General features: G+C 40.1%; 1 protein-coding gene and 1 long non-coding RNA gene across 2 annotated transcripts; both read right to left on the bottom strand.

Annotated features, from left to right (window-relative positions):
- Nucleotides 1–1,136: 1,136 nt before the first annotated feature.
- LOC139937039 (uncharacterized) lies at nucleotides 1,137–17,050 on the bottom strand. Its single transcript, XM_071932001.1, has 12 exons — nucleotides 16,826–17,050; nucleotides 15,166–15,256; nucleotides 14,223–14,251; nucleotides 13,060–13,179; nucleotides 12,136–12,237; nucleotides 11,720–11,756; nucleotides 9,984–10,461; nucleotides 8,766–8,809; nucleotides 7,532–7,668; nucleotides 6,469–6,618; nucleotides 5,465–5,756; nucleotides 1,137–5,295 (listed from the first exon to the last, which is right to left on the bottom strand). Exons 1-12 carry the CDS (start codon nucleotides 16,952–16,954, stop codon nucleotides 3,401–3,403), a joined length of 3,504 nt encoding a protein of 1,167 aa, XP_071788102.1. The 5' UTR covers nucleotides 16,955–17,050; the 3' UTR covers nucleotides 1,137–3,400.
- Nucleotides 17,051–24,062: 7,012 nt separating this feature from the next.
- On the bottom strand, nucleotides 24,063–26,353 carry LOC139937706 (uncharacterized). The gene is made up of 2 exons (XR_011786080.1): nucleotides 26,206–26,353; nucleotides 24,063–25,309 (listed from the first exon to the last, which is right to left on the bottom strand). It is a non-coding gene; the product is annotated as an uncharacterized lncRNA (long non-coding RNA).
- Between the last annotated feature and the right edge of the window lie 1,232 nt (nucleotides 26,354–27,585).

Here is a 27,585-nt window from a genome sequence, read left to right as displayed (position 1 = left end):
TAAAACTATTAGCATGTAGGGCCTTATAGTGGTCGGGTTTTAATCAGAGCAAGTTATCCACGCAGGAATAATAATAATATCCTCATTGATTGCAATCTGTCACTAAAACTTATAAGTTTTTAACTTAATATCACTACGATGAAGTGAAATGTTTCTCATAATGCGCTATTCTAGCGCAAGTGTTGTATACGCTTCAAAATATAAGTATTGCCGTGCATTTTTATGAGCGATAACCAACCTCGTAGAACTTTTTGACCGGTGACCATGACTGTGTACAAATTTCTTTTGATAATAGCGCCCTCTTTTAAATCACCCTCCTCGGTCGGCCCGCCCATCTTCTGTGAGACAACATTCTCATGTTCTGTGCGCGTGCGTGGCACTGGCCCCTAAAAATAGGATCCTCACGTCATTTATAGTTTTTACACTAACTTTTTTGTCTCAATTCCGATAGAATAGACCTATACTTCCGCTTATATATTTCCTGAATTTATATGTTTATAAACAGTCCTTCTACCTCCATGAAGGCATCCATGGTTGTTGGGTCCAACCACGGAGGTAGAACCATGGTTCAACCCTAAATCCATTTCCAAACCTTTCTGCCCGATTCAACCGCATGATGGTACAACCTAACCCACCTTGTTGAGCTGTAATGAGTCTCTTTTAACATCGGTCCCATTAAAGTCGCCTGTGCAGACATGAGACCGATGTTAAAAGAGAACAATTAATAAGCAGCTCAACAAGGTGGGCTACAATGTAGGTGCACTCCCTCAAACCGCGGCTGCTACGGGGAGTCCCTGGTACGGATTTATGTGGTTAACCACACCGCACGAGTATGGCAGACTGCAATAAAAATCTTATAAACTAAACAAAATAACCGCCTGGATATAGACTCAAAATATTTCCCCCAACTTTTTACGTAGTTTAATACTAGATAATTCAAACTAGATAACTTTTCCCATCTCATACCAAACTCGCGCTTTACCAATGTTTCCCCTCTTCAAGCATTTAACATTCTTGCTACCGATTAAACAAGCGAGAACTTTGTGTTTCCCCCCTCTTTTAGTAAAGTATAAAAATGCACACACATTATTATTTATGTTCTTTTATTTGCAAACAATTATTTACAGACAGAATGTGCAAGGACAAACAAATTATTCTCTTTCAAAAGCTAATGTTTTATTCACAATGTTCCATATCTTGGTACACACTCATGTAGTGCTCTAAATACCTTAAATTGGCATTGTAACTGTTAAATAATTACAATAACACACCATAAACAAGTGAAACACGAAATACTATAAACCATGGGTTATTCACATGCATAAGATACGAGTAGAATATCCTCAAAAGGTAATACACAATGAACCGACTGGTTAGAATATTCAGCCAGAAATCTACTTTGAAAACTTGTTGATGCAAGCCCAACACTGTCATGTACCCCATCTTTTCCAACACACTATTCTTAAAGCACACAGCGCCCCCTATAAATGGTAAGAGGAAAGATATTGTGGTGTACAAAACAATCTGATAAATTCATAAGCAGATTTCTGATACCGGTTATCACAGTTACTTCAGCTGGCATTATCTACAAAATTAAGCTTAATTTTTGCTGGCTACTTTCATAAGTACAATGGTCCAATTTGTTAAGATTTGTTCTTTCATGTTCTTAAGATGTAAGAATGAAACTCGTGATTTCCCTTGGTTTGTGCAGGAAAACGCTGGTTGAATTCATAATGTATAAATTCAGAACTAACAACATCAACAACACATAAACATGTACAATTTAGTTTAAAAAACAATGGGGAAGCTATTTAAACCTTATAATAAAAGTGGATAATACAATTGTTAAGTTCTCCCCCATAAAAAATAATATGATTGTGAAAAGAAAACACAAATATAAAGATGCCATTGTAATTATTTCACCGGCGTAATTAAAAAGTTTGGAATGACAGCTACAAATATAACTTGAGAGTCTTCTTCAATAAAGTAAACACAATTGTAAACATCAATAATATAATTGCTTAACAATATGCCCTTTGGTACAAAGTATCAAAGGCGAAGAGTAAATACTTGTGTAGTGTTTCATCTGCCTTGACTTATAACTTTCAATGACATTTATGCAGTGTTTTAACCTATTGCAAGCAATATAACTTCTTCTTGTTTGAGATTGATGAACAGTTTCTTAAAGCTTACATATAGAAATATTAATTATAGTGATGTATACAGAGTTGGAGAAGTCACATAAATAATTCTGATTGCTAGTCAATAGAATACCTTGCTATTTGTTGTATTCAAACATGATTGTCATGGTCCGACATACTACCTGAACCTTTTTTTTTAACTAAAAAAGATTATGTAAACATGAGCTTGTCACAGTGTTGAAACAATTGAACTACCAACAGAAGTACTTTGAGGGGTTTGGCAATTTCCCTATCGTTATCATTACATATTCAATTTATATTTGTCACCTTGGGGCTTCAGAGTAAAAACATCAATGACATGATGGCTTTGATCTTCTCTAACTATGTAGGTCATGTACTCAACTTTACTTCCATACAAAAGAAAAAAATACATCAGAAGTAGAACTTTACTTTACTTAAGAAAATATAAAAACAGAAGCTTCATGGCTTACATGCCTATAACAAGAACAATCTCCCTCTTCTTTCTGTGGTTAATTTTTGTTAACGCAAAAAAGACCCCCAAAACTGTCAACTAAATTATTAGGAGCAAATAACATGTGCATGAACTTAGCATGTACCCTATTTACAATGAATTATTTTGAGACTCACAGATCAGAGACAGCACTTTTCCACTACATGTACAATGATGAATGATACATTTTCAAACTTCATTAATTGTGGTTTAAGCCCTTTCGACAAACTACACTTAACATATTTACATTTGACACCCACAGGGAAAATGTCAATGGTTTTGAAATGGCTTCCTTATTTATAAAAGTGCATTCAAACACAAAGCCAAGATGAAAATAGAAATGGCAGCCAATAGCAATGTGTGAGGATAGAACTTTCTGTTTGTTTTTATACTTTTTGAACTGTGGAATTGTTTATCCTTGGAGACGACAACATTTTCTGAGCGCCAGCAATAACATGTCCTTTTCACTGTATTGGAGAAACTAGGCTTCACAAAAAGGGCCACAGTCTCTCTGAAAATACATACTGAATTGTTTCTGCTTTTATGCCTCGTACGTTCTTTTTTTCTAATCAAGATACTCAATGACTAAACCGACAGTAACTACCTACATAACTAAAGACTTTCAATATTGAAAAGACAGGGAGCTGTAAGCAACACTTACCCTCCAAAGCTTCCATGAACAAAATTTAAAGCAGTTAAAAAAAGACTGGTCAGTGTTAAAAAAACGTTTTAGATAGAATGAATGGGATTAGTAGCGGCGCATGCCAAAACGTCCATCACTCTGTGACTGGTTATGGCGGTCCATAGATCCCCCACCAGAAGCCCCACCCACGGACATCTGATTGCTTATGTAGCCACTACCCCCTCCAATTGGAACCTGGGGCATCAGACTAACCCCTGCTCCAAGGCCACCACTTACACTACCACTACTCATGAACGGACTGGTCATAGATGGAGTATTCAGCAAAGAGCTGATAGGCTGGCTCTGGTTCATCAGGGTTGAGATGTGAGAGGTACCTTGCATGACAAGGTTGCTGGCACCACGATTCATCTGACCATCCATCCCACCAGGAGCCCAGTTGGAATCTTGTGTGGGTGGGGTGCCTAGAAGACTTCCTCGGTGTGTTTGCTGATCAGATGCTCTGATGTGATCCTCTCGACCCCCTGCAGCACGACTATCACTCCAGTTAGTCTGCCCACGATCAAAGTTCTGGGAACGGTTGTTATCTCGATCATAACCACGCTGATTTGACTTCCAATCAGTATGACTGCCGGAGGATCGACCACTTGGCCCAGATGCATTTCCATCACGGTTACCCTTCCAGCTTTCGCGCGAGTCGTTGCCATGAGATACCCTTTGCTGGGTTTGGTGAGATGAATCTCGAGGTCGATCTCTGTCACCATCCCTGTCTCGCTCACGGTGGCTTTCACGATTATTACCGGTTTGGCCAACATCTCTACCGCCATATTGTGTATTACCGCCTCTATTTTGCCCCTGCCCTTGGTATCGGTCGCCTTGGGGTTGTGCATTCCGTCTATCATCTCTCATGTTGACCCCTTCTCTAGACTCTCTCCTGGAATCATTTCTGGTCATTTGTTGCCTCTGTGATGTGTCTACCCTTCTATCTGGCTGATCTCGACGTTTTAAGTTATCATCTCTACGGAAGTCTCCTCCTCGCCTCTGCTGGCCATCATCTCGTCGCTGTGGTGCAATTTGTTGCTGGTCGTCACGCCGCTGAGGTAGCCCGGTTCGACGAGGTTGTTGCTCCTCGCGTCTCATTGGCTCGTTGTTTCTGTTTTGCTGACGTTGGCGAGCGTCATCTCTCCTTGGCTGATCTCTCTGAGCCTGGTCATTGTTACGTCTTCCATCATCCCTACCTCCTCGATTTGGTGGCCCAGAAAACTTGTTACCCTGAGCTTGATTATCTCGACGTGGCCCGGAATTATCTGACCTTGTATCACGTCGATTGAATCGCTCCTGTTGCCTATCGTTGTTGTTGGCAGCATGTGTGGTTATACCACCCCTGTTGGCATTATTTTGGAAATCGCCTCTCCCTTGTTGTTGGGCACCTGTTGCCCGGCGCTTCTGATCACCAGCGTATGGGTCAACATCTCGAGGTGCCATATTCCTAGTGTCGAGGGTTCTCTTGAAGGATGCTTGACGCTCTGCAGCGATGCGCAGCTGCATCTCCATCTGTCGCTGTTCAAGCTCCCGCTGCAGGGTCTCTCGTTCCTGCTGCAGCTTGATCCGTTCCCACTCTATCCGTTGCCTCTCTAGCCTTTCTCTTTCAAGTCGCTGCTGCTCAATATGAAGCTGCTCCCGCTCACGACGAAGCTTATCCTCTTCTTCACGTTGACGTCGTCGGATGATCTCCCTCTCTCGTCTAATGGAGTCTTGACGCTCCCGCTCCCTGCGTCTCTCCATCTCACGCATGTCACGTTCTCGTTTGCGTTGTCTCTCTCGCAGACGCTGTTCCCGGATCTTCTCAAGAGAAAGGATGTCTTTACGGTCCTTGGTGTCAGCGGTGCTTGAGCGAGAGCGAGAGGTACGTTTCTCATCTTTGGCTCCGTCTTTCTTTACAGCAGGAGATGCTTCAGTCTTCTTATCAGCTTCAGAACTTTCAGCTGGTTTTCCGTCCGTCCCTAAACAGAAAAGACAATGTAATTCAATCAGCTAAAGCTTCTGAGCAGATCAGTTTGAATGCACTTAAAAATTTACAAGATGGCAAAAGCCATGCTTTAGTAATTCATGCCAAGAAAAAAACGGAGTTAAAACTTTACAAAGCGATTCATAATTTTTCGGAAGGCATACCTTCTGCCTTTACAGTATCATCTGCGGTTGGCTTAGCATCAGTCTTGTCATTCGTACCCTCCTCCTTCGGTGTCTCAGCAACCTTCTCCGTCGGCTTGTCATCTTTGGTCTCAGGCACAGCTCCCTTGTCGTCTTTTCCCGCCTCACCAGCTGGCTTGACATCTTTCGTTTCTGGCTTATCTGTGGGCTTCTTCTCCGCTCGGTCCTTGGCATCCTTCCTCTCAGCTATTTGCTCTGGCTTACGACCAGAGGCCCCTGATGTGGAGGTCACTGGGATCATGTTGGAGCGTGCCTGGACAGATAGCAGATGGAAAACAAATTAGTATATTAAGTCTATGATAAGTACAATTTGAGAGGCATGGCTGACAAAGAGTCTGAAACCAAACTAAGATTGTGATTTTGACAAAACTTTGATCTCGCAAGGAAAAAGAAGGAACTTTGATCTTGCAAAGAAAAAAGAAGGAACTTTGATCTTGCAATGAAAAAGAAGGAATTTTAAGTATTCTGTTTTTCTATTGCAAATAATAGCTGTAAGAACAAAATAATCATACTATATTAAGAAGTGCATCTCTATGTAGAATCAATCATAACAATTTGTTATGATTTCCACTTTTTCTTTCCAATGTTTTATCATAAAAAAAATTGAAATGTTGCAATGTGTGCATGTTTTCCGTTCTGTAGAAAACAATGACATTATTTTTCCCTTTCACATTTCAAGTAATCTGCAATAGCATGAAGGGCTTTGTCACACAAAGCAATTTTGCCGGGCAACTTGAAGGCAACCAACTTTAACATGCTCTACCAGACCACATTGATAGCACTGGAGTGGCTTTTCAAATAACGTCCTATAATCACTATCAAAAATATGCGAGTGCATTTTCTTTTTGGAAATTGCCTGTAACTGGTTGCCCGAGGATTGCCCATATGAATGGACCCTACAATTGCCCATGTGAATGGACCCTACAATCATTCAATCATAGCCATAATGTGCAGGAAACACTTACTTTTTCCACATGGATAGTGCGACCATGAAGCTCTGTACGATGGAGATGATTAATGGCTTTAGCAGCTTCAGAGCTGGACGACATGGACACAAAACCATAGCAGAAGGCTCTCGGACCTCTAGCATTGGTTACTACCTTGGCTCCAACCACCTATGGAGGGAAGAGTATAACGATTTAAACCTATTCCAATAACCATTCTTATTTTCAAAATAATAAATAAATAAGCCGGTGACATTCTTTGCTAACAAGCATCAACAGACAGTTCCATCTTAAAGGAACCATTGCCTTGGATCAGTCGAGTTGGTCTTTATAAGCATTTGTATCCGTTTAAAATAAAATGCATGGGTAGAAAGTAGAATACAATGATCCACACAAACATGCCTTGAAATTACACGGTTTTCCTTTTACCTGGCGAACTAACACAGTCGGCCATTTATGAGAGTACAATTTTTGACTCTCATAAATTGCAGACAGTGTTAGTTCGCAAAGTAAAAAGAAAACCATGCAATTTCGAGGCAAATTTGTGTGGATCATTGTATTTTACTTTTGTTAACATCTTTCCCACCATATGCATTTTTTAACAAATGGTTACAACTGTTTTTTATAGACCAACTCGTCCGATCAAAGGCAAGGTGTTCCTTTAAATGGCAAGATTAAAAAAAAATATATGTTCACAAATTTGCCCATAGCTTACACTGTATAAAGATGCTCAAGAAGGGGAAACTTCCCTTTAAAAAGTAGTTTTCCCCTGATATGCATAGATCCTGAGAATTGTGTACAGCAATTTGAGAAATGTGTACAGCAATTACAGTTCAAAACTTGATAATTGGAAAAAATCAAAACCTGAAGGTGGCTTGTCACAATATCATTTCGACTCAGGTGAACAATTTAGCTCCAAGAACTACACAGGTTGTACTTAAATGTATAATGTTTAATCACATGAAGCGCAGATAACTTCATAACGAATGTTGTCCCTATGCTTTAAATCCAATACAATCCAATAAAGTGTTCAGCATGGTTCAGCTTGTGCTCCAGTCCCCGACTGCTCCTGGTGCCAACTTACCTTTCCGTATTTACTGAATGAAGCTTTCAGGTCAGCTGCTCTAGTATTCCTGGACAAGTTGCTCACCCACAAGTTACGGCCAGAGGTAGTGGAGCTGCTGCTAGAACTGGGACGCGAAGACCCTGAACTGCGGCGATCTACCCAAGCAAGAAAATAATATACGTTAAAAAAAAAAATCAATAATATCTGTTTCCTTCTTTTTTAGCCTTTGATTAAGACTCTGCTTGGGTTGACACGTCAGGCCATTAATTATTTAGCGAAATTTATATCATTGTCCTTTTGGTTGGTCAGCAGTTTAAAACAATTAATTTTATTACCTCAAAATTAAAGGACTATCTTTTACTGCCTAGGCAAATTCAATCAATTTTGTGTTCAGTGGTCACTCAAGATAAAATGTTTCAACATAAGAAAATACTGGTTTGCCTAGCACAGTGATAAGCAATTGTTATTTTGGCAGCCTTAAAAAATCAGACAACTTCTTGAAGATGATTTTTGAGGGTTTCGGTTCAACTAAAAACGAAAACCATTCAAGCATTGGGCACAATATACAGGCCTGTGAGTGGGGCATTAAAAAAAAAAAGCAGAAAACTGTTGTCTGGATTTTGGACCATCGGGAAACTTGTCTGGATTTTGGGCCAGCACTACGAAGGTTATAAGGCTGCAGCGTAGACAAACACTCACAGAAACATAGGCCACAATTCTTACATTGTAACAATGTGTTGTGCATCCTCATTTTCAAGATATTTTTGTATCATTCCTTAGACAGGTATTTCACAAGCCTGATGCGTCCTCGCCACTGACTGCCAAAATATTTACTTGTCGCAAAAATACACACACTGCATATGTACTTACTGTAGGAAAACAATGTGCACCCAAGTCTTGTCTCAGGGTAGTGGTTTTTTAATACAGCTTTTAGTAAAGCGCCCTCTTGGTGCAATGGAACAATGACATTGAAGTACATGTATAATGGACATGGCGCTAAATTAATTATTAACAACGGCTCCAATGAAAGACCACCGCGGAGTAATTTACTGGGTTTAGCCCCTGACTCACATGTCAAAATCAAATCGCGAAGTGGGAAAATAAAAAAAGCAGAAATCTTCTTAAAGCGGAGATTTCACAGGCCTGAATATAGGACTCGTAATCTACCTCTTACTTCTGTTTCTTAAAGAAAATGCCTGAGAATGATAGAGTCTGAAAAAGTCTCAGAAAAGCCAATTCCAAGAATACCAACCTTTATCATCTTTAGAAGTTGGAGATCTTCCAGAGGAGCTAGAGCTGGAAAAAAAATCATGGCAGAAATGTTAGATACAAAAACTTAGAGTGTGCATTGACTTATTACTTACCTGTCTGTATGAAATCTTTCTAACACCATATGCTTGCTAAAATTGCATTAGTCAGCTACCCAAACAATGTCTACACACCGCTACATAGACAGCATATAACTTAGCGAGATGGTATCTTTAATAACAAGTAAATTATGCAGTTTTCTTAAAAGAAATTGTTTCAAAGGAATTGCTATTTATCAATGGAATAGCTTTTTGGAACAAGTAAAATTGTAGTATTTCAACAATTTTCATCCAGTTTCTAAAACAGGTCAGTTCTTTAAACATTGTTTTGAATTGAAAATTACATTCCGAATTCCATTGAAACAAAATCCCCGTCGGTGCCCGAGAAGAGAAACTCAGTTTAGCAACTGAAGTTCCGCGAATGCCCTTAGTGATGTTTAATGTCTGTATTTATTTGGAATGTTGAATTTTTCATTCAGCGATTGTTTTTCATTTGGGAAGCATCTCAAATTATTTGTTGTGAACAAATATCAGTCCTATTTATTTCTGAAGCAGCTCCTTGCTTAAATAGTTTCCCCAGACATCAGATGGCATGCGGCAGAAGCATTAGAGCTTTAGTGATGCAAATTGAGTTTAAAGTATTTTTTTTTACTGAAGTCATCATAAAACAAAAGAATCTTTTTTCAGTGAAGTGCAAGTTTCAATTATCAGCGACTTGTTTCATCTGCTACAGTTGACAAGGCTTCAGATAATGTTTTATCGATGGAATCGTGGTTTAGAATGTGATGTTCAATGAAATGCACGACTCTCACGCCACGCCAAGATCTGCACTCGGTGTCCTCCGGTCCCAGCTTCAACATCTCGTCTTAAGACTCTGCAACCTCAACTAAGATATCGACCAGTAACCACACCAACTGATTTGCGGAAGACAAACGATTTTTCTCTTTTAATTGATGAAATTAAGCATTTAAGCCTCAAAGGTCCATGGATCGTAAGGGCATTTCAAAGTGGATTCGGAGCATCCCCAAGCCATTTGATAAATTTACCAAAAAGATGTCTGCTGCTGTTTTTTGGTTTTTGTCTGATGTTATTAACACCAAGGCGTTCTTTGCATGATAAGGTATTCTAGCTAGTATCAGTAATATCAATCATGACCAACAAACCTTTTGCTGCGAGAGCTTGCAGCTCCGGCTGAGGAGTTTCCTTTCTTGTCTGAGCTTGTCTCTTTGCCGGAGGAAGATGTCTTACTCGGCGTCACCTTCTCGTCTCCCTTTTCTTCCTTCTTGACATCCCCCGCTGGGGACTTATCGGTCTTGTTGGCTTTCTCAGGTGTCTCAGACTCTCCTTTCTCCTTCCCTTCCTCATCTTGTGCCGTCTTATTATCGACTGGAGTGGTTGACACGTCACCCTGCTTGGCTTGTGATACTTTTGGTGTTGACTCGGCCAGCTCTGCGTCAAGCTCGGACATGAAAGGCTCATCTACATGCACTACTAAGGATTCACTACCCTCCCCTTTGCTTTCAACAGAGGTATCAAGCAATGCAGCGTCTTCAGTCGTGATTGGTCCTCCAGAGGTGTCTTCTTCAGGACATGATGAAGCAGGCTGTTCTGCTTCCATTTTCTGATCCTGATTAATACTTGCTGAAAGGGTGAGGCAATAATTGTGAGCACATTTTTGGGGTAAAGAACACAAGGCATCTTCCACAATGGGAATTGGAATGTGAGCATCCGTCATCATCATTTGAGACAGGAATTGTCGATCAGGTAGATTCACAGGAATTCTTAAAAGAAAACTCACATGATGTTAACTTCACAGAATCCAATCTTAACAATTTTTCCCCGGATTTCCCTTTTTCTTTTTTAAAACTTATAAACAGAGATAATAAGCTACTTTTTAAAACGATGATAAATGAAAGGCTTGTTTCTGGCTACTAAACTGTTGCTTTCCCTCAGGCTTTGCATCAATCTTTTCATCTCTCAGCAGTTCGATAGACCTGGATCACTACTGCACACAGTCTTTTGCAAACTGTACATATCTTGCTGGCGATGTTCATCAACGACAAGCTCCAGTTTCTTCAAGTTGCAATCGCTGGTGGACAGCCCTTATTGAAATGAAGTTCCTGAGCCGGCGGATAAAAGGCCGTCAAGTCTTGAAGTAGCCTCAGCGGTAACATGTGAATAGCCTTTTCAGGCACAGTCAAACTACATCAACATAGAAGGTTTTCATAAGCCATCACACCAACCTTGGTGGATGGTTTAGCTGAAGATGTTTGGAGCTAGTTTTCAGGAGTGCTTGTGCCAATAATTTTGGCTGTTGAGCTTATTAGGGTTACATCTTAGTATCTGTGGGGTCATCTTGGTTTTCTTGAAGAATCTGGACGAGAGTTTAACCCTTGCTCACACTCAAGAGAAACATGCTGTGCTCTTCATCTGACCAGCAAGTTGTCATCTCGTCTTCCCATCAATCACTTCCGACAAGTGAACGGCATCGTTGGGTATGTGCTGGCGTCTCCCTGAAGCAGAGGCTATGATGAAATGCAATGGCCTGCTTTCTCTCTGTTGCCAAAGTTCTTGCCAAACGCCTCAATCAATTATTTATTTTGTTCATATAATTATCTCCAGCAGAAGTTTTAGCAAGTATTTTTTAGTATTAAGTTTTTGTTTTGTTTTCAAAACTTGTGAATATTTCCCAATTTGGTATCTATCTGTCCATTGACAACTCAACTTTTACCACTGGACATGGTTGGATGAAAAAAAAACCTGCTGGAAAGAATTAAATGAATTTGTCAGAAACAAGCCTTTCTATTTTTGTATTTTGTGTATGTTCAGCGAAGTATCTCAAGTACTGCATTTGCACTGCTTAAAATGTATGTTTTTATGTATTTGATCAAGATTTTACCTTTTTCACCACTTTCTTGGGCAAAACTTTCAGACTCCTAGAGAGAAAAAACACAAGAAAGGAGAAAACAACCATCAGAATTTGTCTTACAAATTACATTGTTCAAGGCCTATTATCATAGATAAGAATGTAGCACTCATGCTGGACTTGGTGGACTTATTGTACAGAATTGGTAAGGTATGGTGTGTTGGGGTGTAGTTGGGCAAGTTGGGGTATGTAGGGGCAAGTAGAGAGACACATTTAAACCGGGGACCGATAAACAAAAGAGGACAACAGGAGGTCCACTGTTGCATGCATATATACACGCTTGTGTGGGTTGGCGTGCGGGTTGAGAAGTGGTATGGGGTGTGGATCTTGTGGGATGGGGTCTGGTGGGTTATCAATATCAATTAAGAAGGTCAAATTTGTTTGAATACCTCTTCTGTGAATAGTTGGTCTTCCTCCAAGCTAATGTTGAGGACATCCTCATCATCATCCTCCTGGGTCCCCAGCATGGCATCCAAGTCAATATCCTCCATCTTCAAATAAATGAGACAAGGTACACATGATACAACTAGTACATCATCAATGAGTCAACGACCCCCATTATTCAAATGGTTTGAAAAGAAAGATACATAAGAGTTAGCTTGAAATATCTCTAGTCCACCAGATTTTTCACTCGACAATGTCTTATGGTTCCCTTTCAACACTATGGGACTCGTAAAACGAAGCAATATGAATTATCAGTGGTTTCCGTGTAACAGCACCAATATTTGGGAGCTCAAATTAAACTAGCCAGCTGGACTAGTTTGCTAGCATTTGTACTGACAGTCCTCGGTGTTTTTAATCAGGGATGCCAGTGGCTCTTTCCTTCAGAGCCTAAAAAATTTTTGGAAGAAAAAGGGGTCACCGCCCCCCCCCCCCTCCGACCAAAAGAGTAAAAAACATAACAGCACTTTTTTAATAAAACATAAAGAAAAAGAAAATTCTGACCATCCCCCCCCCCCCCCTCTTCTTTCAATAAAATATATTTTCTCCGGCCAGATGACATACGGAGCGCCGGAAAAGTTTGTTTCCCTTTTTTTTTCCTCCGGCCAGATGAAACACAGAGTGCCGGAATTTGAAAAAAGCCGGAATTCCGGCAATAGCCGGAAAACTGGCATCCCTGTTTTAATGACATTCAGCCAATGGACCACTGATGGAGAAAACACAATCATATTAGCTTGATGATAAAAGGTAACTACATTTCCATCATACAATAAGCGTGATTGGCTTTGGCTACACTTCGTGGCGTCAAGTTCTCAACTTATTGCAACTGACATTAATGTGAGCAATTCTCGAGGAGGGAAATGACGTCTTACCTTATTCATCCCTTCTTCCTGGCTACTCTCCATTTCATCAGTCACTTCATCTACGACCATCCCCTCAGAGTAACCGTCCATTCCCTCCTCACCTTCATCTTCAGATTCTCCTTCCTCATCCTACATTTAGGATAAAAAAAAACTGGATAAAGGGCAAGTCACACTGCATTGATAACAAAATTGATAATGGTAACGACACAAAGAGACTGCATTCTATTGGTTGAAATTCTCCATGCAGAATTCGCCAGTGCTTAACTTAACCACACTCATTCAACCAATCGAGGGTGTGCATTTTTTATCGTTTTCGTTCTTGGGGCCTGTGTGACTTAGTCTTAAATCAGACAAGGCAAAAGACTCCCTGCACAGATCGACAAATGGCACCATTAAGGCATATTCAGAGTAGAAAAAGAGATAAACAAACATAACATAGAAAAACTAAACATCATGACAACCAACAATATCTGGCAATCATGTCTATCATATTCCACAGTAAGCTTGCGTAGTCCCTTTAAGTTACCCAGTTCTACTCAGTACAAAAATTAACTGAACCTAAAAGTTCAATCTTCTGCATAATAAATGAATACGGGCAGAGGATGTCTGTTTTGAAATTTCCAAGTTATTAAGTTGAAATCACCAAGGGCACTTTGGAGCCAGCCCAAGGACCAGTTTATCAAACTAATGAACAACTGAACCAACTCTTGAACTGATTTTTGATTGACACATATACTGTGGAGAGCTTAGAGCTGATAATAACTGGTATCAGAGTGAGACCAGAGATGGACAAGTGCAAACTAGTGTTTCACGCCCATGTTTCACTTTTTACTGGTCATAAACAAAGGTTTATACACACCCACGTGAGACGCTCTCCACCAACAGGAATAGCGAAACTGTCCGAGGTATTTATGAATGTCTTGTAATGTATGGTAGACTTTATGAATCCATATCAGTTCTCTATAAACACACACAAACACAAAACCCCAGTTGTCCCTGCACACAACAAATTGTGTAAAAAGTACATAACTACAGCAAGTGGTAAGTCCAAGCTAACCAACAATCAGCATGCATGGATATTCATTTTGTATAGACAATGTTTTCTGAACGAAATTTCCTGATAATAAAACACAAATTCAATATACAAATAATAACATGAGAGATTAACTTACGCCAGATTTCCCCTTTGATACTCTTTTTCCTGTAAGTAGGGAAAAAACAATTATTATAGATTGCAAGTGTAATATTTACATGACCGAGCTAAACAGGTTGATGGAAATTTAAACTTGTTTATGTGTTCCACCTTAACAATAATTATTTATTTGGAATTTTCTTATTTTAACACTTCTGAATGCTGTGTTATTGTCAATCAAATAATAAGGCCACAACCTCAAGGTTTTGAAAAACTAGCTTCACTTCTGCCGTTGATGGTGTGCGTAAAAAATGATGTCATTTATAAAATTATGGAAGGGTGTTTTGTACCCCTATGTTGCAACAAAATATCAAAATACTACTAGTGCTGGGCCAATAGTGAAATTTTGGTATTCGGTTACCGCTGGCCAACTATCCAAAATTAACCGGATATTCGAATAGTTTTTTCCGGCAATAAAGGGCGCTAATAAAAAAAATAAATTCATAAAGATAACCGGATCTAATTTAAAGATGGTGATTTGCTAATTCTTTTGATCGTGATTGACTCTACGTGAAGGAAAACTTTTGCAATCTTTGAACAATTATGTCAGAAATGTCATTGTTTTAACTCTTCGCGGAGGTGAGCAATATTAAATACTTAATTTATGCTGTTTTATGCCGTCTTAATAGAAGTTTCTTAAGGATTCAGACAAAACATTCCTATCAGTTGATGCCCGACGTCCACGGATATTCGGATATTAAAGAATATCTGGTTACTTGGTTGTAATTACAGGACTATCCGGTTTATAAACAGGTATTCGCGCCCATTGCGAATATCCGGTTAAGAATTATTTGCCCAGGCCTAAATACTACACAACTGAAACCAGATAAATACACATGATCAATGACAAATTGTAATCAGCAGAATACATAGTTAAATGGCACTTTAAACTGTTGCGGACTCTTTTACAGGGAGTTACGTACTTGTTGGGAGTTTTTTGGTTGCACTTCCTTTTGGAGTTGTTGGAGTGTCAATAAATATCTCGTTGGGATCTTCACCATTTTCTGTCAATGCCTGTCAGAGTAAATGAAATCAAAATGACAAAATTTGTGAAATTTTAAATAGTAGAATTCTGCTAACGAACCTTAGTCATACAGTCTAGTGTGACTCGAAATCTACTTGAAACTTTTTGCCCTTCTTGTTTTAATGTTACATGTAGCTGTATTATTTCACAGATTTCTGAGGAATACTTTGTGCCATAGCATGTTAATCTGTTAAAAATAGTGGCTTCTTGCAGGTTAGCCCAATCAATAATGCCAATACGCTGGACTCCCTCTAGTGAGGGAGGTCCGATTCTTGGCCCTGGTTCGTGGTTCTGTCATGCAGTCATAAGTAGAAGTAGAAGTCATGTCCACTATGCGTATGCAACCAATACGCCCAAAAAGGTCACAGCGCTGTCTGTCATGTCAGCGCGCATGCGCAACAGCTAACATCATGGATGCATATTTAACAGAGCTTGCACAACATGGCAACTTTGGGCGCTTTCCTGCATATGGATCATTCTTGGCCCAAGATGTCAACGATTGGTCTATTTATTTATCAACACAAAACTGTTTTTGTGGTAAATGATATTTTACTGAAGTGATACCATAAGAAATATGTAGTTTAACCCAGACTTAACACTTCCATGCCCCATTTGACTGCACGAAAATGAGTTGACGGCAAATCGGCGAGTTGACGGCAAGTGAAGTAGTATGTGAGCCCAAAACAGAGCCCATGACTTAAAAATTGGTCAAAGTGAAGAACATTAAATCAGCAATTATAGTAATAATTACTGGACACTTTTTTTACGAAGGTTAATGAGGGACATTTATTCTGATCTGCCTGCAAGTCTCTAATTACCATGAAATATAATCAGTGTCGATGTCCACACGAAAGAAAATATGAACAATGAAGGCTGGCCACTTCAGTCAGAGTCAGACAGTTTGGGTACGATATGACTTGAGTATGAAATGAATTGGGTACGACACTTTGGGTCAAACAAAGTGACATTGGTACGATGACCTGATTTGGTGGAGGATAACATACGAAAATAAGAATATAAATAATTTTATTCTAGATCAGACCAAAAAAAGGATTTATTTAAAAAAGGGAAATAAAGTTGTGACACTTATATGTACAGTTAACACACAATTGAAGAAGGTAAAGACTTCTGTATCCTGTCACCACTTTTTCAACCATTTTTATTAAAAATCATTTTGAGTAAATAAGATAAAACATATTCTTTCATAAAAATAAAAAAAATTGAAAATAAAATATATGGAAGAGTTGCGGGAAATTTTTTCCTGCTAAGCAAGGAAGGCAACCAAATCACAACTTATAATATGTTTTCCTTGGAAAATAAACCATTATTCATTTGTTAAGGTATACCTCCTTATTGGTATTCCTCAACATTTTCATAATTTACACAAGTTTCAAATTCAAGTGAATTTTTTTATGAGGTAAAAAAGGATAAAAAACGCGACAAGGGTGTCACTGGTTCCCTGTCACACATCCCAACTAGATGTTTATTCTAGTCACACACTGTGAAAACTGTAGGCAGTACCAGTTAAATGTACGACTTTGTTTTTTTGCAAGACCTACCGTTTGCAATCTTTCCACGAGAACAGCTTTCACTCCTTTTTGGTCAAGACCCCGTTTTTCCAGCTCTAGCCTGAGGTCAGAAACACGAAGATTTGTAACCTTCTTTTTCGATAACTCTGAGAAAACCATCTTGATGTACGATACAGATTGTTGGCCGCCTCAGCCTGCTGCCAGAAAATGCTGGAATGTTGAGTTGAGTGTGTGCTGTAGCGCGCATGCTACCACACACGCCGCATGCGCCGTGGGCTCCTCCAATTTGCCAAAGCGCTGTGTGGCTCTCATTGGTCCCCGGCTGTCTGTCCCTATGATCTAACGTGGAGGAACCAGCTAAATTTATGACGCTGCTCTATTTGCACGACGTCATCATTTTGTGTGCTTTACATAATATTTTAAAAACACAGAAATCGACAATTATCACTACATCTTTTCTAATCTTGCTCTCGCCTTTATATTTTGAATATACTTTTCGAGTATATAGCTAAACATTAATTTGGGGGTTATCAAAATTGGCACCTAGATTTGGGCAATAGTTTCCTGCTCAGAATGGACATGGCTAGTGATGCATGAAGTGGATGTCCGAGCATGGAGGAGGGGTCAAAGAAATAAAAAACTTAAAGCCATTGGACCCTTTCGGTAAACAGTGTTGTCCCAGGCCCACACTTTGTGTACCACAACTTCTATATCAAATAACAAACCTGTGAAAATTAAGCCTCAATCGGTCATCGGAGTCGGGAGAAAACAACGGAAAAACTCACCCTCGTTTCCGCGCGTTTCGCCGTGTCATGACATGTGTTTAACATAAATCCGTAATTCTCGTTAACGAGAATTTATATTGTTTTGCTGTTTTCTCAAAAAGTAAAGCATTTCATGGAATAATATTTCAAGAGAAGTCTTTCACCATTGCCTTCTGTAAACCCTGTAAGCTATTTGTAAATCTGTGAACTTTTATTTTTTTTTCTGAACCGAAAGGGTCCAATGGCTCGGATTGCGCATGTGGAAGTTGCGGGATTCGAACCCATGAGATTGGTTCAATTTGAAGTGGGTATCCACGCTGCCGTGGGCATGGAGGTAGAATTCTACGTCTATGATGATGTGGGCCCCGAGGCTTAATAAGGGCAGTGAAATTGAGGGAGACAAAAGCAGCTGAAACAAACAGAAGGAAAAATACTGGACGGAAGAGAATCACAGATTTACATAAAACGTATACGGTCTAATAATATACTAATAGTAAAAACATCTCTTGAAATATTTCAAGTATTTTGCATACACGTTCCGTAGGAAATGTATTTGGTATGTGACAAAAATACAACTAAAAGTCTGTAAAACATTGTCCGTTTATCTACGACGTGTATATATGAGCTCCTTCATAAAGCCTGTATTTTAGCACAACAATTTGCTTAGCACATAATAGTATTGCTAAGCATAAGCGATACTATAAATTATAGTACTACCAAATTAATTGTATTGCTGTCCTAAAGACATTATGGCTACTATAAAAAACACCACAGTTTTCCCTTATCAGACCAGCCGGCGTGGGCGGTTTCAGGAGATAAGAAACCCAGGCCGTTTTAGTTTATCAGAATTTATAGTTTGCAAGTTTTTCATTTTCACTAGTATTATTTCAATTTTCCCCGTTTTATTATTGGCACGTCCATAATCCCAAAACAACCAGGGCAGTTTCATAGAGCTGCTGAGCACAAAAATTTGCTTAGCGTTAAATTTTGCTTGGTTAGACAGGATTACCAACCAAATTTAAGTATAGTAAAATAACAGTTGAATACCACTAACAATAATATGCAACAAAATGGAAATTTGGTTTTTATCACGGGAATACATTTTATGCTAAGCAAATTTGTGTGCTTGGCAGCTCTATAAAATTGGGCCCATATCAGGTGATCACGTGATATTAACAATTAAATCTCAAATGGTTGCGTGGGAGGGGCACAACATTGGGGGGGTGTGCCCACCTTACTTGATCGGCTGAAGAGAAAAGCCAAGCAAAACACCACAAACTAAATACAAATTTCCAACCCAGGTTGGAAAACTATACAAAATCAAAAACAGATCGTTACTATGTGTAACAATATTCAAGCCGTGTTGAATTTGTTGAAAACAAAACAGCTATTATTTTATGGAAGAGTTTTTATTTAGTTCGAAGTTTGAAACCGTGAATTTGATTAAACATCAGTTCTGTGTGTGAGTGTTTTATTACCCCCATTCGGCCGCCCATGCCAACCAAGCCAGAATTGTTCATCAACAAAAGGAAAAGTCTATTGTGTAATTTTTGTTTGGAAGATATAAGGTTACATAACTGCGAAGTTCATGCTAGGTATTTCCTGTAAAAAAAAATCATATTCTTTCATTCATCACACTAAATTGAGAACCTCTGTGGCAGGAGATTCTAGCCCCCGAAGATGTTTACTTCGGTGATAGCATAGAATTGCCATTTTCCCAAGTGTGTCTGATTTGAAAAGCACATCGACAGTGGACATTTTTATGCAAAGGAAAAACAAGGCAGATGGGATGGGCAATAATATAAGCGCAGAATTATTCGGCGATAAGCAAATACGAAGTATGCCCCGTGGTCTGAAACGAATTTGGTACTTCGTGTAGGGGGTCCCCCGGGACCAATGGACATTGTTGTCGCTTGAGGCGCCTTTTCCCGCCGCCGATAACACAGGCTAGGCCGGTGTCAGATGCAATTGTGTCCGCCATGCAATACTGTCCGCTCCGGACACTTTTGCATTGCAATCGCGCCGGGGCTATGCAAAAACCGTCCGGTGGACATGATTGTACATGACTGTACATGACTGTACATGACTGTACATGACTGTACATGACTGTACATGACTGTACATGACTGTACATGACTGTACATGACTGTACATGACTATACATGACTGTACATGACTGTACATGACTGTACATGACATGTATGTCCGAGCGTGCATGCACTGAACCTACGTATGCAGCATGAATTATTCACGTATTTCATGATTGCAGCGAATACCCAACGGCCGAAAATTTCCCATGTCTTTCATGACACGCATGAACTCGTAAAAAATGGAGAATCCGTCGACCAAGGGCGGTTAATTTACTGCAAGGACGGTTTTGCACGGGGCGGACCCGCATATGCAAATGTGTCCGGGCGGACACAATTGCATTACGCAGCAGCGTCCGGGTGGACACGATTGCATATGCAAAAACGTCTGGCGGAAAATATTGCATATGCAATAATGTCCTCCGGATAGTGTTGCAGGACATTGCATGCGACACCCGCTTCGTCTGGATTCATTCATCATCTTGCGGATGTCTCGATCATCATATTTCCGGACTGGTTTACTTTTTGCCGCGAGGTTTGTCTATGTGTCGTCGAAAAAAAGGTGCAGCAAAGGGGATCGGTATATGACCGTTGAAATTCGGCCGCCGGAAGTACAACCGAGTTACCAATAGTGTCCACTGTCTTTAACAATGACGCTGAAATTAGTTGTGTATAGGCAATTACTGCCGAATTTCTAAGTTGTTACTACGTTTTTGTTTACAGTAAACTATTTGCATAAGCTCTGGCTTATCATGGGTTTATCAACGTCGGTGTCGCATGCAATTATGCCATTTATGCAATACTATCCGGAGGACGGTTTTGCATATGCAATCGTGTCCGCCCGGACGCTGCTGCATAATGCAATTGTGTCCGCCCGGACACATTTGCATCTGCAGTTGTGTCCGCCCCGTGCAAAACCGTCCTTGCTAAAAATTAAACGCTCTTGGTCGACGGAACACGTTCGCCGTTTTTTTTACAAGCCAAGTGCATGTCATGAATGACATGGGAAATGTTCGGCTGTTGGGTATTCGCTGCAATCATAAAATACGTGAATATTCATGCTGCATTTACGTATAGGTTCAGTGCATGCACACCATACATGTACAGTCATGTTCATGTCCACCGGACGGGTTTTGCATAGCCCCGGACACGATTGCATATGCAAAAGTGTCCAGAGCGGACAGTATTTGCACGGCGAACACAAAAAAAAATGCATCTTGCACCGGCACATTCAAATAGGTTCTTTGTAAATGAAATCGAAATGTCACTTCATGCTATGGTTAACACCAAACACTGGGGAGTGTTGGTTCACATTTTCTTTCTTTTCAATGTTGAGCTGATAACATTGAAGTTCAAATGAACGTTTTTGATCGCAAACTTATTAAAAGTGATGGCGCTGCAACCTTGTTCCTAGTGGTGTACACATCGATCTCGCCGCGCCATTTCATTTTCTTTTACAGAATGCCTATATTGCTCGATCGTTAAGGCAATGGACACTATCGGTAATTACTCAAAATAGTTATGATCTGAAAACCTTTCTTGATTACAAGTAATTGAGAGAGGTTGATAGTATAAGATGAATTCCGGTTTTATGACAATCGACTGTGTTATTAAATGACTCACTTGTAAGTGAAAGGTGGCCATTAATAAGTGGTTCATTGTAATTAAATCAACTGCTGAATTCTTAAGGTTGGAAAAAAGTGGGTCCAAAAACTCCTGAGGGGAAAAAGAGGGGGGAAAAACAATACACCGAAATACAAACAGTGATATGAAACCCACTACAATCTCAAGTAATATTGCTCGGCTCTTGATTTACAGAAAAAAATACTTTCATGAGAGTATTCCAACTAGAACATAATATTATTCTATATTTTCTTGCTATATTAATTAATCAATGTAAAATGGAAAGAATTTAAATAATGAACATAAGGTATCATTGTTATAGGAACAAACATGTTCGTATTGTTTTATTTTGACAAAGCAGTGGTCAAACGTAGAACCGGTGTGGCAATTATTTTAATTTACTATTGTAATGTTTAGATGCAATGTGTCATTGACCCATTCCACTGTAACTCTATCACCTAAGACGTTCACATAGTGCAGGGTCACAAATCACTACGTTGAACTAGGGAACAAGCCTAATGAAAGTATAAGATACCATTCATTACAGTGCTACATTCATTGTAAACATCCTATCACGTTTGGACATCGTTCTGAATCCAGGACTTGCATAATCAATTACTATTGACCTTTTCTAAATGTAAGTACAATCCTGTCACTACATCAACCATTCCATCAAAATTAAAAACTAAATAATACCCATTACAAACTACACACATTTTAAATCACAATTTCTTACATAACAATTAGAGTAGTACTATTATTACATTTACATGTAGTTTCGTAACCTGATCTGCAAAATATATAATTTGTTTTAAAATCAACTAAAAAACGAAACACCAAGGTGAGATATTTATAAAATATTACGTTATCTTCAAAATACATTTACGCATACAAAGTACACTATATTCACAATTTCAAAAGATTTAAAATGATCTAATGTGTTTTCTTCTTCAATGTGTTCACACACAAAAAAACTTTACATGTGTAATAATAATACTTCAACATACGTTACTACCCAATAAATAAAAGTAATTACGTGGTAATTCTAAGTGAATAATTCTAGCACCTTGGCTCTCTCATTGAATGCATAATATTACAAAAGAAAACACTAGAGGGCGAAAACTGCAAGGACACACGTTCAAATCAATGTGACCATCACACAAAGTTAAAGTTCGAATCTGTGCTTTTGTTTGATTGAATTCATTGTGAGTGCTCTCTTATGTAAATCGTTAAACGTTTCTTTAAATTTAATGTTGGGGTGAGCGACTAAGATTTTAGTTACAATGTCTAAAGCAAAGTGCCGTAATGATCATTCTTCCCAGATTACCAAGTAGACTTAATGAGTATCTTTGAGGGCAGAAATTATTCATAATTTGATTGATTTTGTTTCCTCACATGCTGCATACTTCTCAGGAACCGAGATGGGTTATAATGATAGTGATAAAGGCCCAGGTGTTAAACGTTGGTAGATACAACTGCTATGTCCATTATTTCCATTTGATGACTTGTTCGACAAATCGTTGAGATATTTTCAGTCCCAGATCTTATGCTACTCTCACACTTGGGCGAATATGTTGCGAATATGAATGTTTGAACCTCGCGAAGAATTCACCCCAAAGTTGCGATTTGATAGTAAATATCTTCTCGGTCATTCTTCTTAAATCTCTCCTTACCAATATCTTACGCATAATACGCATGCTTTACAAACAGTACCAATGGCTTACCAAATGCTTACGCAAGTCGATGGCGAATTACCGTCTTCACAACGTTCGCTGAATGTACGGAAGCGCGTCGTATTGCGGCTCTCACAGAATGGCGAATGTTCTTGCGAACATGAATAATATTTGAACTGCGCGTAGAATTCGTCCAAAATGGCGGTTGGATAGTGAATATTTTCATCTCGGTCTCACCCCTCGATCGTCCCCCGAGTATATTACGAATGCTTACCAACGCTTGCCAATGCCTTTACGAACGTTGCAAACGCTTACGCACGCATTACCAACGTTTCCAATGCTTACGAAAATCACGCCGAATGACCGTCTTCGCAACATTCGCTGAAATTAACAAACCGGTTTGTACATTGAGCGATCGACGTAAGGAGGTGGAGAATAATTTGTGAACGTTCCGAATTTGTTACCAACGGTTACGAAGACACGGCGAATCATTGCTGCGAAGTTTGAGCGATTGTCAAATATGTCCTTCCGATATTATATTCGCTAGCAAATTCGCCGTGTGAGAGCAGCATAAAGTGACCGATCTTCGTAAGGAGGTGGAGAATGACTTGTGAACGTAGTGAATTTGTGGCGATTGTCAAATATTTCCATTCGTAAGCACATTCGCTAGCATATTCTCCCTAGAGTGTGAGAGTAGCACCAACGAATAAGTTTAAAGGGAAGGTACGCGTTTGGTAATTACTCAAAACAAATATTAACTATAAAAACTGACTTGGTAACGAGCATTAGGGAGATGTTGATAGTATAAAACATTGTGGGAAACGACCGCCCTGTGAAGTAATGTAGTTTTTGAGAAAGAGGTAATTTCTCACTAAAATAAGGACTTTTAGCTTAGAAGTCTTTTATTCCTATCTGAAAGCAAACAAATTCGTCCAACAAGGGTGTTTTTTCTTTCATGTTCTCGCAACTTCAATGACCGATTGAGCCCAAATTTTCACAGGTTTGTTATTTTATGCCTCTGATGGGATACACTGAATGAGAAGACTGGTCTTTGACAATTACCAAACGTGTACCTTCCCTGTTAGATTATCCAATGTTGTGGATGGTGGCAAATCTGTCCTTTTTAATTCATTCATTGTGAGTTTACTTGTGAAATTTGAATTCTTCAAAGGTTGTACATGTATATCCAAGTCCCTGCTAATGTAGTCTTGCTCAAAGCAGTCGCATTATTCGCTCCGAAAAGATGCCGCTGTAAACCCACCCGTATACCCTGTGCGTGGTGCGTGTAATCACACCGCATGACCCACCCGTATACACACTGTCACAACGTACGACTACTGTGCACACAAGTCATCCGCACTGGTACCACTAACCGCATGCGGAGGCCGTCAGGCCGGCCTAACGGCCGACGCATGCGGATAGTGTACAGGGGGCATCGTGTCGTGCGATGTTACGCACAGTGAATATGGGCGAGTTTTTATACAGCGGCGGTCTTTTTTCGGAGTGAATAATTTGACTGCCTTGAGCAACGCTACGTCTAATGAAAAGTATCATATCGTATAGGCATTCAAACCTTTATGTGAGCACTTTGAGCACATATTATATGAATTTATACTGTGTATTACTAAATATATATCCTTATTATTACTATGAGTAATAAAAGGGTATTTGCCAATACATGTTCAAGTTAAAACTTAATTGTAAACTGTAAATTGAAAGACAAGGCGTATACGCTCACTTTAACAGTACTTGTCAAACACCAAAACAAAGCATCCATGTAATCTAGGCGGACCTATCCTGTAGTTATCCATGACATATTCAGCTAAGAAATTTCACATCCAGATATCATGGCAGGTTAATTGAGTTCACTTGCACCTGAAGAATACAATACATGAAGCAGTCACTTAGATTGTGCCATTAAAAGCTGATCCACTTTGTATCCAACTTTTAGATCATTCTAGAATCATTATGAAGACTCATTATTGGGCATCCGCCAAGACCCATGAGAGGGTGAAGGGTTGTGTTTTGCTTGATTATACTGTGGCACTGATCTCTTGTAATGTCCCCTTATACTGGTCCTGTCACATTGTCTATTCAGCAGTTAACATAACACACAGTGTCCAAACACACAATCACAAATGAGGAACAATACTAAATGCAGCAAATTTAGTATAGCAATGATAATTGAGAGCCTGATGAAACAGTATTATGTTGTAAAGCACTGCATGATTTGGCCTTTTCAAGGAGGGGTTCGGTTGAAAGTGGGTTGGGGTCATCTCAGCCTCTTCTCCATTTTTCGCATCTTCTTTTCTTTTCTCGCCATTTCTCTGCCTCTTACACTCGTTGCTAGTCTGTAGACAACAAATGCTGCAAAAAATTTAATGTTGAATAATGAATAGATTAATTGTTTATTTTCTGTAGTAAGTTAAAGCACAACTGAGATTTAGCCCTGGCAGCCTTACACTTTCTTATTGTACTGCAGTGACTCCAGGACATCAGGGTACATTTCTGAGGCGGAAAATTTTCACAGCTTCATAACTCAAATCTTACCTGCAACAAGCCACTCAACAGGTGCACACTGTATGGCGGCATATATTTTTCTGCGGTGGATTTTTAGCGTCATGTATTTTTGAATGCTGGTCATCTCGCCACCTAACAAGCTCGCCACCAACAAAGTCGCCCCCTGCAAAGTCGCCCCCTACCCGGCTCGCCCCGGGTTGAAACAAAGTCGCCCCATGGCAATGTCGCCCCCGAACAATGTCGCCCCCTAGCAAAGTCGCCCCCTGACAATGTCGCCTCTAGCCATCGCGCCCTAGCAAAGTCGCCCCTAGATAATGTTCGGAAAATAATTAAGGCTACAATTATGGTAAAAACATTTTCAGAAAAAATTATGTATGAAGTTATGTGCTTGTGGAAGGTCTAACCCTAACCCTAACCCTAAACTATTTTCTGGGGGCGACTTGCTAGGGGGCGACAGTGGCTGGGGGCGACATTGTCAGGGGGCGACTTTGCTAAGGGGCGACATTGTTTCGGGGCGACATTGTCAGAAGGCGACTTTGTAACAACTCGGGCGAGCCGGTTAAGGGGGCAACTTTGCAGGGGGCGACTTTGTTGGTGACGAGCTTGCTAGGTGGCGAGATGACCAGCCCCCATATTTTTCAAAAATAGTGATAATAATAATATCGTCTATTATACGATATAAAAAAAAATTAGTGTATAAATAATGTGACACACAGCCAGCCACAGACTGGCAACTAACTCACCCACGAGGGATATTATGACGATAGCAGGAATAATAAATACACGGTTGTCGAACCCTTCCTCGACGGGGGAATTCGGATCTTTAAATTCAACCATTTTGTTCCGTTTCTTGCTTTAAAACCGGCTGTAACCGTATGCTCGTAAACACCAACAAAGTACACACTGAATGACTGCCTTGCTAGTAATTGTAGTCAGTATACCGTAGTACAATCAGCACAATGTAGAGCTAACCGACGTCTCGGTCGAGACCGAGCTGTAAAATAACGTTACACCTGCTGCCAATGGAGGGCGTTTTCCAAGGGGCGGCTGCGGCGCGGCTCTGATTGATAGTGCACCGAATGGCTTCCCCGTGTCGACCCCGCCCCCAAATGTTTTGAAGGGTGGGGGACACAATATCAATAGTAATGTCCTAAAAAACTATGTGTTCTGCATGATGGCATCATAGTGTAAGATTTCTGCGGCGGGGCGACGTCCTCGAAGGCTTCACATTCGTTTGCATGCTCACTCCTTGACAGATGCAGCACCTGAAGGTGCTGTTTGCCCTAAAAGTTATACTGCTTCACATTTAAAAGGGTTCTGTATATTGTGCCTGTTATGGCCGAAGATTGCACAACAGCAGAGCATCTTAAACATTTCCTCGGTCACGCTCCCCGCCCCTTGAACAGGCCCGGACCCCACGCCATATAAGGCTTCGCGTTCGCACGTTCCTTCTAGATTTGCCGCATCCCCCAAAACTTCTTGATGGATTAATCCTTGAGAAGCTGGTGATAATTGGGATGAACCGCCGTCAAATTGACTATGCAGAAATAATAATGGATACGAACCTGAATAAGTGGTTGTTTAAACGAGGAAGCTTTTTCACGGCTGCCAAACACAACTTTGGAGCCATCTTTTAGTGATGAGACAATGGTGGAGACCAGTTTCTTGGACTTCCAGAAGGATTTATCTGATTTATCTTTCATCAATCATGTTATTTTGAAAGGCGCTTATTTTTGGCGCTGCTTCTTCCTCTTCGAAGCTATCTCAGCAGTGCTTACATGGTTGTCGGGGAGTCGCGTTCAGCGCTGTTTCTTTCCGGTGTGTCGCATGCAATATGTCCTCGTTGCAACACTATCCTGACGGTTTTGCATATGCAACCATGTCCGCCCGGACGCTGCTGCATAATGCAGTTATGTCCGCCCGGACACAATTGCATATGCATTTTTGTCCGCCCTCGTGCAAAACCGTCCTTGCAGTAAATTAAACGCCCTTGGTCGACGGAACACGTTCGCCATTTTTTTATAAGCCAATTTAAGTGCATGTCGTGAATGACATGGGCAAAGCCCATCGGGCGGTTTTTGCACAGCCCCGGCCACGATTGCATAAAATTAGTGTCCGGAGGG

The sequence above is a fragment of the Asterias amurensis genome, chromosome 5 (genome assembly GCF_032118995.1).
Source record: "Asterias amurensis chromosome 5, ASM3211899v1".
In the NCBI taxonomy this organism is placed as follows: domain Eukaryota; kingdom Metazoa; phylum Echinodermata; class Asteroidea; order Forcipulatida; family Asteriidae; genus Asterias; species Asterias amurensis.
The sequence above is the reverse complement of the archived record's forward strand: the minus strand, read 5'-3'. Positions and strand labels throughout refer to the sequence as shown.

Excerpts from the sequence above, each read along its gene's own strand:
- LOC139937039 (XM_071932001.1), bottom strand. The coding sequence starts at position 16,954 with ATGGTTTTCTCAGAGTTATCGAAAAAGAAGGTTACAAATCTTCGTGTT. Across the intron at positions 13,180-14,222 it reads TATCAAAGGGGAAATCTGGC|GATGAGGAAGGAGAATCTGA; the intron begins GTAAGTTAATCT and ends TCCTAAATGTAG. Across the intron at positions 12,238-13,059 it reads AGGAAGAAGGGATGAATAAG|ATGGAGGATATTGACTTGGA; the intron begins GTAAGACGTCAT and ends ATTTATTTGAAG.